At 39.1% G+C, this 13940-nt stretch overlaps 1 protein-coding gene across 6 annotated transcripts in view; it reads right to left on the reverse strand.

The window, feature by feature from the left end:
• The window catches only part of CUNH15orf41 (chromosome unknown C15orf41 homolog), a 263471-nt gene extending 256521 nt beyond the window's left edge, over positions 1–6950 (reverse strand). For 4 of the 6 annotated variants that reach the window (XR_003569815.1, XM_027869993.1, XM_027869991.1 and 1 more), the window contains exon 1: positions 6715–6950. Coding sequence is in view for 3 of the 6 variants with exons in the window: in XM_027869993.1 (XP_027725794.1) it covers positions 6715–6815 (101 nt within the window). In the remaining 3 variants the exon portion in view is untranslated. The remainder of the gene's footprint in view (positions 1–6714) is intronic. The other 2 variants (XM_027869995.1, XM_027869994.1) reach the window with 2 other exon arrangements.
• Between the last annotated feature and the right edge of the window lie 6990 nt (positions 6951–13940).

Genomic DNA, 13940 nt, shown 5'->3' on the forward strand with positions numbered 1-13940 from the left:
TAGGCCGTGTGTGTGTGTGTGTGTGTGTGTGTCTTCTGATTACTTTGACAGTAACAGCATATAATTGAGATGTCCATCTAGTGTCTTTCAACTTCACTGCTGAACTGGCCTATCTCCTTTCCCATCATAACCATCCTTGGAAAGGTCCTTTACAATAAAGGTGTCAAACTCCCAGCCTTTCATAACCCAATAAGATTAAAGTGTCACTGGGAAATGTTTAACAAAATAAACAAAAATACAATAAAATATAAACAATATTAATTTGTGGTGTTCCAGGTCAATACGCCAGCAGCAGGGATCCATTTCTATTTGAATCTGACAGTACTGCTTTTTATACCCTTTCTTGAACTCAAATGATCCTTGGTTATATGCTACAACTTAGCCATGTCTTTTGGGCTACTTGTGATCTTTATTCTTCCAAGATATGTGCTCCATGATTTGCAGCCATACAGGATCACAAGAAGTCTTTATGTTTGTTTTACTGTACTTGTGGTTTTATAGGGAACTCTGGGTAAAGAAAAGTCCCTCTACCAATGCATATGGTAAATGCTCCGCAGCTTATAGTCAAGTTGCTTGGCAATATCTCTGAGGAAAAACAATGCTCCAATGGGCAAATAGTCAAGAGATATAAACCAAATTCTCAAAAGAAATAACAACCAAATGAAAGATAGCTTCAAATCACTCATTACAAGAGAAATGTATATCAATACAATTTTGAAGTTTTACTTCACTTCCAGAAAATTGGCAAAAAACAACAAGAGATAGGAATAATCAAGGTTGGAGGGGTGGTGGGAAGACAGGCGCACCAATACACCATTGGTGGAGCTGTGAATTGGTGTAGCCACTCTGAGAAGCAAACTGGAAATGTGCTTTTTTTTCTTAAAGGAATTTATAAAATAACAACATACTTTGAGACAAAGATTCCACTACTATGTATGTACCCTCCCCTCCAAAAGTCAAAGTCTCATTTACACCATTTTGCCATACTCACAACATTTCTGTTGAGGGTGCCACCTTTCTCACAATTACCCAGGCTCACAAGCTAAATGTCATCCTCTACTCCTCACTCTTGCACACACACACACATATATACAAACACATATATACAAACACATACACACACACACATATTCAATCTGTTGCCAAGGCCCATCAATTTACCTTCATAATATCTCTCAAATTTGTCCCTTTCTATCCTCTGACACTGCTACCACTTAGATGGAGACCCTCATCACCTCACACCTAGAATATTGCAATGGGCTGTCGGTCGGTCGGTGTCCCTCCTTCAAGTTTGCTGTTCCTAGCTTCCCAACATCTTTCATATCTGTCCCCCTTCTCAGCACTCATACAACCACCAATGTATTTCAGGCCTTCATCACCTCTTAGCTGCACTGCTATAATGACCTCCTAATTGGTCTCCCTCTCTCAAGTAAGTATCTAATCACTCTAAACTCTTCACACTGCTGCCAAAGTGATTTTCCTTAAACACAGTTCTAACCACACTGCTTCCTTACTCAATTCCAGTTCCTCCATATTGCCTGGAAACACACGCACACACACACACACACATACACATGCAAAAATAAAAACAAATTCTTCCTCTGTTTGGATGTTAAAGTCCTTCAAACCTGACTCCAACCTACCTATAGATAAGTCTCCTTCCCGCATTCTTTGGCCTAGCCAAACTGGCCTTCTTACTGTTCATCTCAGACAAAAGAAAGAGAACTCAGATTGAGCCTGGGATTCTAATGCAGGCCTTTTCATCTCTTTTCCTAGCTATGGAACTTAGTACAATTCACCTTCCCTCTCTACATCTCCATTTTCTCCTCTTTAAAGTGAAGGAATAGACTCAGTCATCTCCAAGATTGCTTCTAGCTCTGAATATGATCCCCTAAAAGGAAAACTGAATATTTGATTATTTTATATCACAGCTTTCAAATTTTCATAAATCCAAGAAACAAGAACAGTTGAAATAGTGATATTTGATATTGGATGTTTTGGCAAGGAGGTAGCTTATAAATACATTACAATTCAAAAAATAAAATTAAATCCTATTAAAATTAAATATATGAAGGTGTTTTGAGCCACAAGCAAAAGAGGTGCTCTTTACATCCAAGATAATAGGATACTAACTTAAAAATGAAAGTACAGTTACTACTTTACCAAAGGCATCCTTTGTACAGGAATGATCATCTCAGTCAACCATATTAGATCCTATTTATGTAGAGTTTCACAGTCTACAAACTATTTTCTTCACAATAACCCAGTGAGGTGAATAATGACAGTAATATTGCACCCATTGGTTAAAGGAGAAATGACTTAATCCAAGGTCATACAAGTAATAAGAAAACCTGAACTACACAAGTAATGCTTAGAAAGCTACAATGCTTTCCAGCTAAATTAAGTGTACCTAGATTCTTGAGTAGTAGGGCTAGCCCAGTATTTAGTAATATAATTAAGTACTATCTCACCATTTTTCCAAATAATATTGGGAAGTTGGGAAGGGAGAAGGGGACAAAGTGATCAAATTAGTCTTTCTAGTCTTTCATGAATTGTTATTTTCCCACAAAGATGTGAGGCAGCTGTCCTCAGCCAGGAAGTCCTGGGTTCAATCCCACCTCTGAAACATACCAGCTCTGTAACTCTGGGCAAGTCAATCAGTCTCTCAAGGCTTTAGGCCAGGGGGGGTCATTTAGCCACATTGTGGGCAACACTCCCAAGTGCTGCCTTAACCAGGTTAAAATGTAATTGGGAAATATTTAACAAAATAAATAAAAATAGAACATTAATATGTGGTTCTCCAAGTCAATAGGTATGGCCACCTCCCCCTTCCCCTCTCATCCCCCCCACCAGCCAGGGATCCCAAGTACAGTTTAGTGTCCTCAGATTTCCATTTGAATTTGACACCATTGCTCTAAGCAACAATTCCATTACAAAGAAGGAACCTACTTGCATTGGTAGAAGGTGTTTATACACTTGGGAGATGTCTATATTACAGGTCCCATGCCTAGCCCTATCCCCACCCCACACAGAATAAGAGAAATGGGAAAGAAAAGAGGACAATAAAAACAAAACAAAAACAAAAACAAAACAAGATACTATGTACCAATCGCATCATGCACAAAGTAGATCCCTAATAAATAACTGTGAGCAGAGCCAGGAGAACATTGTACAGAGTAACAGCAACATTGTGTGATAATCAACTTTGATAGACTTAGCTCTTCTCAGCAATACAATGATCTTAGACAATTCCAAAAGACTCATGATGGAATATGCTATCCACATCCAGAGAAAGAACTATGGAGTCTGAATGCAGATCGAAGCATACTATTTTCACTTTTTCGTTTTTTGTTTTTTTCTTTCTCATGATTTTTCCCTTTTGTTCTAAATCTTCTTTCATAACATGACTAATGTGGAAATATGTTTTAATAAATAAATAACTGCTAAATAAAAGTGTGAAGGAAGTATAACTTTACAGAAAGAAGAGTAAAAATATTGTGAGAAAGAAATGGAAAAAAACTAGATAGACATGTGAATCAGTGGGTGGGTTGGAGTAGAAATGCAATCTAAAAAGTAACAACTTCTACAAACCTCCAAAAAAAAAAAAAGGGAAAGCTAACTTAATAAAGAGAGATGGAATTTTCTTATGGAGAAAAAAAAAAGATGCTACATAACAGTTGATAGTTGATCAAACTCCTAGAATAATATAACAATGTTTTCTTTGTTGTTGTTTTTTTCACCCTAAAGTGATTTGTCTTAGAAAAATCCCGGTTTGTGAATCCCTATCACCCTTCCCTTTTGTCCATTTTGCTGCTCATTAGTACCTACTCCAGACAATAGGCAGGGCTTAATAAAAGCAGATCAAATTCATACTAGTCAAGTTTTCTTCTTGTTAGAAGTTCTTAGAAAAGGGTTAGAGAAGATAAAGGTGAAAGCATTCTTCAAAATGAGGTTTGGGCATTACCTCTGGGATTAGAATCATAGAATATTGCAGGTGAAAGGGGCTTGATAGAGGTATAGGGAAAAACAACAAACTTTAATTGGAGAAGTGAGTTCTTATAACAGTTCTGCCATGACTGTGGCAGTCAGCCTTTCTGAACCTGTTTCATCTGTTTAGTTCAACAAAATAGGCATATTAATACACAAACTACCAACCTCCAGGATCCAATGATACATATCAAGCATCACAAAAAGTTACCTTAATAAAGAACCAAACTTCTTACTTTAGCAATGAGGAAGCTGAAAGGCCAGAAGATTAAATTATTTGCCCAGGATCACCCAGCTAGATAAGTGATGGAGGCAAAAATAAAAAGAACCTGTGTCCTAATTCCTGTATCACATGGTTCAGACCATGCTTTAATTTTCATAACTTGAAGATAAATTACATGGTCAAACTTCTTTCATCACTAATGACACTAATATAATAAACTTTAGTCAAAGAAAATATTTTCTCTCTCATCATGACATAAACGTGTTTATAGCAAAATAATGCCTAAAGAAAGAATGGGATGGGGGGGATGGGTCTATTTTTTAAAATTCAATCCACAAACTATTTGTAAGGTATGTACTAAGTGCTAGGGATTGTACTTAATACTTGAGATACTGATACAAAAATAAAACAGTCTCTGACCCTCAAGGATCTTGCATTCTAATTAGGGGAATGAAAGGATACAAAATAGATTGAGAGGATACAAAATAAATACACAGTGATCGGGTATTAGGGGAGGACAGTAACAACTAGGGGGGAAATCAATAAAGGTTTCCTAAGGGAGCTACTGGTTACAAGAGTCAGAGGGGTGGAAGTACAGAATTCCAGGCATGAGGGGCACAAAGGCCAGAGGTAGAATGTCATGAATGGAGAGTAACAAGGGGTGTGTGTGTGTGTGTGTGTGTGTGTGTGTGTGTGTGAGAGAGACACAGAGAGACACAGAGAAACAGAGACACTGAGAAACACAGGATGAAGCCAAATTATGAAGGGCTTTCAATGCCAGCAGAGTCTGTGTTTTAGTACAGAGGGAGTGAGGAGCCTAGTGGAACATCATGGTCAGACTTATGATTTAGGAACATCAATTTGGCAGCTGTATGAGGAATGGATTAGACAGGGAAGAGACTGGATGTAAAGAGATCAATTAGGAGACTATAACAGTGGTCTAAGCAAGAGATGATAAGGCCCTGTAGGAAGGTGATTGTAGGATAAAGAGAAAGGGGTGGATAGTAGAGATGTTTCAAAGAAAGTGGATAAAATTTGACAACTGATTGGATAGTGGTGGAGGGGAAGGAATGAGAAAATAAAAAGTTGAATATGACTTATCTAGAATGCAAACTTGAGTGACTAAAATATAGAAAGAAATAAGGTAGTTACAAAGGGTGGGTTAGAAGTACAAGATAATGGAGTACAGATAAATTCTAATTATCTTAGCAGTATAAGGAAAAGCAGTAATCTTTATCTAGTATAACCAAAGTAACTTGGCTGCACTTGACTTGTTTGTCAGGAAGCCTGCCTTCTACTGTGGGTTCTACCACTTACTAACCATGTAATCTTGAGCAAATTTGGCCTTAATTTCCTCATTTGTAAGATCAGAGTGGATCCAGATTATTTTTAAGGCTTTGCAAATTCTGTTATTCTAATTTCAACAAGAGAAAGTGACTGGGAAATTAAACGCAGGCAAAATTATTATTTGGCGGGGGATGGGAGTAGGGAGGACAGAAAGAGGCCCAAACAAAAACAGGAATACAAAATCTGTGATTTCCTACTAGGGAACACCTGTTGTGGACTCCTTTCTCACCAGATATATCCAAACTATGATTTATGAGATAAGTCGGAGTTACCTGAGCACAAACGTTACTTGCCCAGGGTCACACAACTAATGTCATAAAGGGGACTGGAACCTAGGTCTTCTTGACTCTAAGATCAGCAAGCTACCTCCTATGAGGAGCTATTGCTACATCTGCTTATCCATATCTACCTCATTAGTAAACTAAGACATATCCTCAGGGCACAAGTTTATCTGAAGGAGTTAGAAGACTAAGCACCAGACCACCTTGGCATATGACAGTCCCAGAAAGCCACCAGATTGAATTGAGCACAGACGGCAAGATATTCTGTGTGGCTGAGTCCCAGTGCCTGGAATTCACTCTCTCCTTACCTCTCCCTCTTAGAATCTTCTGGTTTCCTTCAAGTATCAGCTCCAGAACAAACTTTACCCTAAGCCTTTTCGATTTTCAGCTGCTAATGCCTTCACAAAGTTACTTTGTATCGAACTACATAGTTACACGTGTGTCTCTTAGCTAGACTGTAAACCCCTGGAGGGTGCAGGGGCTGTTTCACTTTTGTCACTGTATCCCCCAACACCCCCACAACGCCTGGAGTTTAATAAATGGCGTGTTGATTGTGTTACTCTCTAACACATTTCGGTGGCGGTTTCTTGTAAAATTTCTCTTCCCATTCAGTCATTCATTCGCCAACGAGCGCTTTTTGGTTTTTTTTTTTTTTTTTTTTTGATAGGTTACTCTTTCGTGGAGCTGAGATTATAAGGCGCTTACACGTCGAGGATCTTTTCTGCAAGGTAAGGGGTATGGTGATACTGCCAATAATCCCTACCTATGCAATGAATGTCCTGGCATCCCTATGACCCCAGCACTGTACGTACCCGCTGGTGTGGCACCTGGTGACTAAGGGGTGTAGTAATCCTGCAGAAAGAGCGGGAGACTTACCTGGGGAACCTCTGCTTCAGCTTCCTCAGGCTCTGCCTGGTAGGTGGCACAGCCACGAGGCACTGAGCTATCTCCTCGTACTGGGCCTTGGTCAATATCATGTTTGGCCCGGGAAGGGGGCGGAGGGGAGCGGGAATCCGAGGGGAGTGAAATGACAGGGGCCGGAGCAGCCCGAAAGGCAACGGGTCTGGGGATGGAGGCAGCGGGCACGGTGCACCCTTGGTCCCCCTCCTCCGTCAGCGCAGCACGCGGCACAGCGGGGGGCGGGGAGGAAGGGCACGCGGCGGCAAAGCCGGCTCGCAGCGGTAACTGCAGCCGCGGCAGTAGCGCGGGCTTTACGCGGGACTGCCCTCACCTCGGCTTTCTGAGCAGCCGCAGAGCGCGGAAGTGAAGGCGAATAGGCGCCATGTCAGTTAAGGGAAAAGCAACCAGGAAGTAATGCTGCAAGGCGGCGGGCTGCCCGAAACTCCAGCGCTGCGAAGCCTGCGCTGTTGCCATCTTGCAATCTTGCATTCCAGTGCTGGGCTGGGCGCTTCAGGGAGAGGTTCCCTCCACATCCCGCGCCCAGAACTTCCTTAAGGGGGAAAAGTGTACATGGAGTGCATTGGTTGGGGGATGGGATAGTCGGTGCTCAGACGAGACCCTGGAAAACGGTTGTTAAAATGACTCGCGTAGGAGTCCGAGTTCGCCTTTTCTCGGGGTGTGCGGGAGAGGTGGGGGAGCAGGTCTGCGAAGAGTGAATGACTCCAGAGCTGGGTAGGGAGAGCAAAGGGACGCCTAGAGGAATCCCCCGCACCTGAGAGCGACCCCAGAGGTGCCCCAATTTTGAGTAGCATTGAGGACCCTATCAAAATCGAACGGCGAGAATGGAGAAACTGATTTTGCATTTTGGAAAATGAGTGTAGAGCCAGTAATTAGAAGTATACGCGTTGACCAGGGACCGACCAACAGCAACTTCTGGGCAATCGTTTTTAGACTTTAATTTACAAGCTGGCTTTTTCTCAGTCACAACTTAACAATGCAACTTTTCTCACTGTGGCACAGTGCAAGGAGGGCTGGATTTGCAGTTAAAAGACAGGGGTCGAGATCCCAGCTCTGCCATTTACGACCTGAGTGACCTGCCAAGTCACTTCACCTCTCAACCTCAGATCCCTAGTCTTTAGGATGAGGGAGTTGGACTAGAATGACCTCCAAGGTCCCTTCTACCTCTTTGATCTACTATTTCAAATCTTAGGGAAAATTAAATGGCCCTCTGGACACTGACACATACTTAACTTTATTGGGAAGGGGGTGGGGGACATTAATTTTGATGGGTCAGCTTGTTTTTTCAAAAGTTTTGTTTAATGGAAGAAAGTACTTGAACTTTGGTTGAATAATACTTAAAAATAATACTGAAAAGACTTTTAAAAAAATAATACTTAAAAAGCACCGATGTCAGCCTGTCATATACCCTTTAAGTTAAGTATGGAGGGAATTTTATAGACTTTTCAGTTCATGTTTAAAAATTTCCTTCTCATTCCCTTTCCTTTTATTTTTTTTAATTGTCACAAAATCCAGCAAATACAGACCGTCCTGTACTTTCTGCCAAATGTTTACATCAGGATGTTTTCCACCCATGTGCTTTGTATCGAACTCTGGCTGTGTGACACTCGTACATAACTATTTATTTATGGCAGCGGTGCCTGGAGTTGCCACCTGGCTAGTATGTTGCTGACCCTGCCACTACTTTTACATGAAAGCTATTTGATGCTAAGCAGAAGCTGTTTGTTCCGCTATTCCTTACCCCTTCACATCTCCTTGTACCCAATTCATAGCAGTAAGATTTTGATAGAAAACATCGGTTTAGGGAGGTTTGTAGTAATTATTTTTTAAATAGCTTTTACACAGCTCCATCCCCTACACTCAGCTCTACAACACTGAAAGAAAAAGCCACCTCTAATTTTTGCCAAACAGGCATTTTACTATTTGGTCCTAAATCCAGAAGATTATTTTGGCATTAACCCAGAAGAACACAGAACACAGACTAAATGAGTTAAATGAGTCTCATTTAAGAATCTGTGATGGAGCAATAAACACTCTTGAAAATGCAGAGCCTCTGGTCAGGAAAAAAAAAAATTCTTAAGACAATTGGTTACAGAATATATAAAAACTGCTCAGCAACTTGTAATCCAAAACTGTTAGAATACCCAATAAAATGTTGCTGATGGATAATTTATAAGAAACACCTTTGTCTTTAGAAAGGGAAAGCAAAGTTATAAATATAATCATACTATGCAATATATTTTATGTTTATAGGTAAAAAGTTTCTTTCAGTGACTCTAAACACAAGGTAGAAAACAAGGAAGCCCAAATCTCTATTCATTCTTTCAAAAGAAATAAAGTTATAACTAAACGACATGGGATAAGTAATCTTAGTTTACTATAGAGAAGACAGCAGGAGCATAATAATAACAACAATAACTGGAATCGTTATCTTTTTATACGTAGTTCCTAACACAGCACCTGGCACACAGTAGATACCTAATAAATGCTTGTTAAATGAACAAATGAATAAATATAATGCTAGGAAGTTCACTAAATGCTTTATTTACATTTTCATTTGATCCTTACAAGAACTGTGGGAGGTAAGCACCAGACATTGCTATCATCATTTTGCAAATGAGAAAATGGAAACAAATAAGTTAAATGATTTGTCCAGGGTCACAAAATTAAAAGCTATATAGGGAAGTGGGGCAGGGATGAATGGGGAGGGAGGGATTTCAACACAGGACCATTGGCTCATCCCTTTCACCAAAAAAAAAAAAAAAAAAAAAAAATTTCCAGATCTGCACACATTTTTCATCTATTCTTCAGAAAGAAATTCAGGGTTTGGTTTTTTTTTTTGTTTTTTTTTCCCTAGGTTGATATCTTCCCATTCTCCCTCTTACATGACCCCACATTCCCAACTTTCTAAGAAATAGGAAAAAATATGATGATTAAATCAATCAATCAATCAATAAGCATTTACTAAATACTTATTATATTCCAGTTATTGTGCTAAGCTGTGGAGATACAAAGATAAAAATGAAAGGGTCTTTGCCCCGAAAAAGCTTACCTTTTCTTAATTCAATTTAATTTTTTTTTCAGTTCTTTAAATTCTCTCCTCTCACATCCACCCCCAAGCACTCATTGAGAAAGCAAGAAAAAACAAATTTGATAAGAATATGTAGTTAAGCAAAACAAATTCTCACATTACTTAAGTCCAAATCAATCTAGCTAGCTAGCTATCCATCAAACTAATCTGAGTTAATTGTCTCTCTCTGGAAGTGGATAGCATTATTCTTCATGAATCCCCTAAAGCTGTGCATGCCATCATGTAGATCAGAGTTTCCAAGTCTTTCGAAGTTGTTTAAAAGAGTCTATGTTCTAATGGGGGAGACAATATGAAACATAGAAGAATACAAGGTATTTGGGGGAAGGACTGCTCTTGGAGGTGGGGGATTAAGAAAGGCTTCACGTAGGAGATGTCCCTTGAGCTGAGTCTTGAAGGAAAGTAGTTCCTTGCTTTTTGCTCCAAGAGGCCAAAGTGAGAAGGAATGCATTTCTGCCTTGAGGCAGACAGTGCAAGGACACAAATATAGGAGATGTTGTATGTTCAGAACAACGGATAGATCAGTGTGACTAGATCAAAGAGAAAGCTGGAAGAGGAGTTGTGAATAAGACCAAAAAGGTAGGAAGGGGGGAGGTTGTGAAGATACAAGAATGTCAGAGTTCATATATGTTCCTGAAGGTAATAGCAGAGTCACTTGAATTTATTGGGGTGGGCGAGGGAGGTTAATATAATCAAGACCTGCCTTTTAGGAAAACCATAGGTAGCTATGTGGAGAATGGATTAAAGTAGGAAATCTTTGAGGTGGGGAAACCAAATAGAAGGCTATTGCAATAGTCCAGGCAGAGGTGATGAGGATTGGATTTAGGGAGGTGACTTTGTAAGTGGAGAGAATGTGATGTATGGAAAAGAAGTTGTGGAGATATAAACAAGATTTGGCAACTGAGTGGATATATGGAATGATTGTGAGTGAGGAGTTGAAGATAAGACAAAGGTTATGAACCTGGGTGACTACAAGGATGACAGTAAAAGGGAAATTCAGAAGAGAGGTGGGTTTGGGAGTGGGAGGGAAAGATAATGAATTCTGCTCTGGACAGAGTGAGTTTGAAATGCCTATGGGACATCCTACTGGAGATACTTAATAGGCACTCTATGAGGCAAGAATGGAGCTCAGGAGAAGGATTAGGGCTGTATATGTAATTCTGGAAGTCATTTGCTTAGAGATTATAATTGAAGCCATGGGAACTGATAAGATCATCAAGGGAGAGAGTCTAGAAAGAAAAGAGGGCCCAGAATAGAGCCTTTGGGAATGCCTACAGTTAATGAATATGAGATGGTTGTTGAATCAGCAAAGGTGACAGAAGAGAGAGAATGGACAGGTAGGAAGAGAACCAGTACAGACCAGTCACAAAAACTCAGAAGAGAATATGTGGGAGGAGAGTATGACCACCAATGTCAAAAGCTGCAGAGAAGTCACAGAGGATGAAGAGTGAGAATAAGCCATTAGCTTTTGCCCTCCAGAGATCAATAGTAACTGGAGAGAGAAGTTGCATTGGAGTGATGAGGTCAGAAACCAGATTTCAGGAACTCAAGAAAAGCACGTAGAGGCATTGCATGTCGACAGTTTTTTCAAAGCCCAAAGCAAAACCCATTTTTCATTAAGCAGTTCAGTTAAACCATTTATTCCCTGATGAATCTGGATTATTTTATTTTAGTAACCTTTTCCCTCTTACCCTTGGCTCCACATAGTCACTTACCTATTCCTACTACTTCTGTACCTATGTTCTTCGTCATTATTATTATAATTACATGGGAAATAGTATAGTACACACTCTTGAGTCTGAGATCCTGGATATGAATCCTGGCTTTGCTACTTACTACCTGTTCAACTTTTAGCAAGTCACTTAATCTCCATGGTGTCAATGAAAGGGAGCAGAGATAATGAGACTATAGTTAGCACTGTTAGTATATTCTAGTGAGGTATTTTTAAGGATAAAGAAGACTTTAGAGGGACAACAAAAGTGTGCATGACACAGTATGTCTGACTTTATTAGAGCCACAAAGGTAGCAAACCATTTTAAATGGTGTAGGCTAGAATATGAAATGACAATTGCTGAATGGACAGACTCATTTAATCTTAGAGTTGGAAAGGATCATAGACAATGCCAAATCCAGACCTCTCATTTCACAGATGAGGGACTAAGGCCCAGGAAAGTTAACGGACTTGCCCACACACAGCTAGTTAGCAAGAGATCCAGGACCGAACCCAGAATCTTTGAATGATTGGCAGAAAAAGACAGGCAAAAAAAAAAATCTGGGACTATAAAACAGTATGATTTTTGGTAACTCTTTGTACCTCAGTGTTCCTATTAAATTGGAAAGTCTGTCCTCTCTGCTTAATATCTGTCACAAGAATATTTAAGAATAAATAAAGTAGCATATGGGAAGCAGTTTGAGAATCTCAGATTCATTACTGGAATTAACATAGTTATTTTCTTTGATCTGCTCCTGCTAGTGAATAATTCCTAAAAATAAACTACTCACCTAACGCTTTCAATGTGCCTAAGTTCATACTATATAAAGCATATTTTAGTTATTAATTGGAAGCTAAGACTAATATGAATTCAACACTACTGGGATTACTCATTTCTATGGATCTTTGCCTACTTTCTGACCACTTTTAACACCTCATATTAGTTCTAGAAAAAGGGAGAGAATTACCATGATGGCTAATTCAAGTTTACAAATGAAAAAAGCCCACAAAGAGAGTAAAATGCCTTACAAAGGGCTGCTTTATGCAAGATAAATGATTAAACTGACCTAGGTGAATTATAGCTGCTTGTGGGATTTCTGATTTAATTTCTTTGTATTGCCTAAGGAGAGGTGGAGAAGATGAAATAATTTTCTTGACTGGTTCCTTTTTAGGGGAGGACCATTAAAGAGAAGAGAAGTAGAAAAAAAGGAATTTATCAGTAAGACCAGTTTAAAGTGTCTTTTCCAGCAGTAAGATATAGAATTGCCCATATTTAGTTTCATGACCTATTAACAAATTTTGCTTTATTTCCAGCAAAAGAAACTTTCTCTTCTCCTTTCATGTAAGAGATTAGAATCAAGTTTTCTTTTTTATTCTTTTTTTTGAATAGTCCATTCCCTCCCTCCTCCCCAAGATAGCAAGCAATTTGATATAGGTTTTACATGTACAATCATAAGTTTCCTTTTAATAATAATCTTTCTTACTATCTCTTTCCTACCCCTTTACAAAACATTTACAATTACATTATTATAATGATTATTGTATGAATTCAGAAAATGGCATATCAAATCCTCAAATGAAAGCCAACTGTAATATGTATGTATATACACAATATGTATTGTATGCCTATATATACATGTATCTATATATATGTATATATACAGATATATGTGTGTGTATGTATGTGCATGAGTGCCTGTGTGTTCAATTCAATTCAACAAACATTTATTAAGCTCCAGTCCCTACCTTCAAGGAACTGAGGGAACGACAACAACAACAACAAATTTTACACCTATATTGTTTCTCATGTATATGAGAGGCAGAATGGCTTTGTGGATAAAGAGTTGGCCTTTGACTCAGAAAAACCTATATTCAAGGCTTTCCTCTAACTCAGGGGTGGAGAACCTGCAGACTCGAGGGCACCTGTGGCCCTCTAGGTCCTCAAGTGCAGCCCTTTGACTAAATCCAAACTTAACAGAAAAAATCCCCTTAATAAAAGGATTTGTTCTGTAAAACTTGGACTCAGTCGAAACATATTGGCTGTGTGACCAAGGACAAGTGATTTAACCTCTCAGTGCCCCAGTCAACTCTCTAAAACTACATTATGGATAAATTTCCAGTCCGCATCAATGGAGGGAGTTTCCACATCAAGAATTCCTTAGGAAGCTGAAGTCATAGGTCTAAAAGCCTTATACATAAGCATATTTTATATATTATACTTATATATACATATATATATGAATGCATTTGTTAAGCACCTACTATGTACTAGGTACTGTGTTAGGTACTAGGCAAATATCAATAATAAAACTCTCTACCGTATCTATCTATCTATCTATCTATCTATCTATCTATCTATCTATCTATCTATCTATCTATCTATCT

This window comes from Vombatus ursinus, unplaced genomic scaffold, assembly GCF_900497805.2.
Source record: "Vombatus ursinus unplaced genomic scaffold, bare-nosed wombat genome assembly UNPS02014794.1, whole genome shotgun sequence".
NCBI classification, from domain to species: Eukaryota; Metazoa; Chordata; class Mammalia; order Diprotodontia; family Vombatidae; genus Vombatus; species Vombatus ursinus.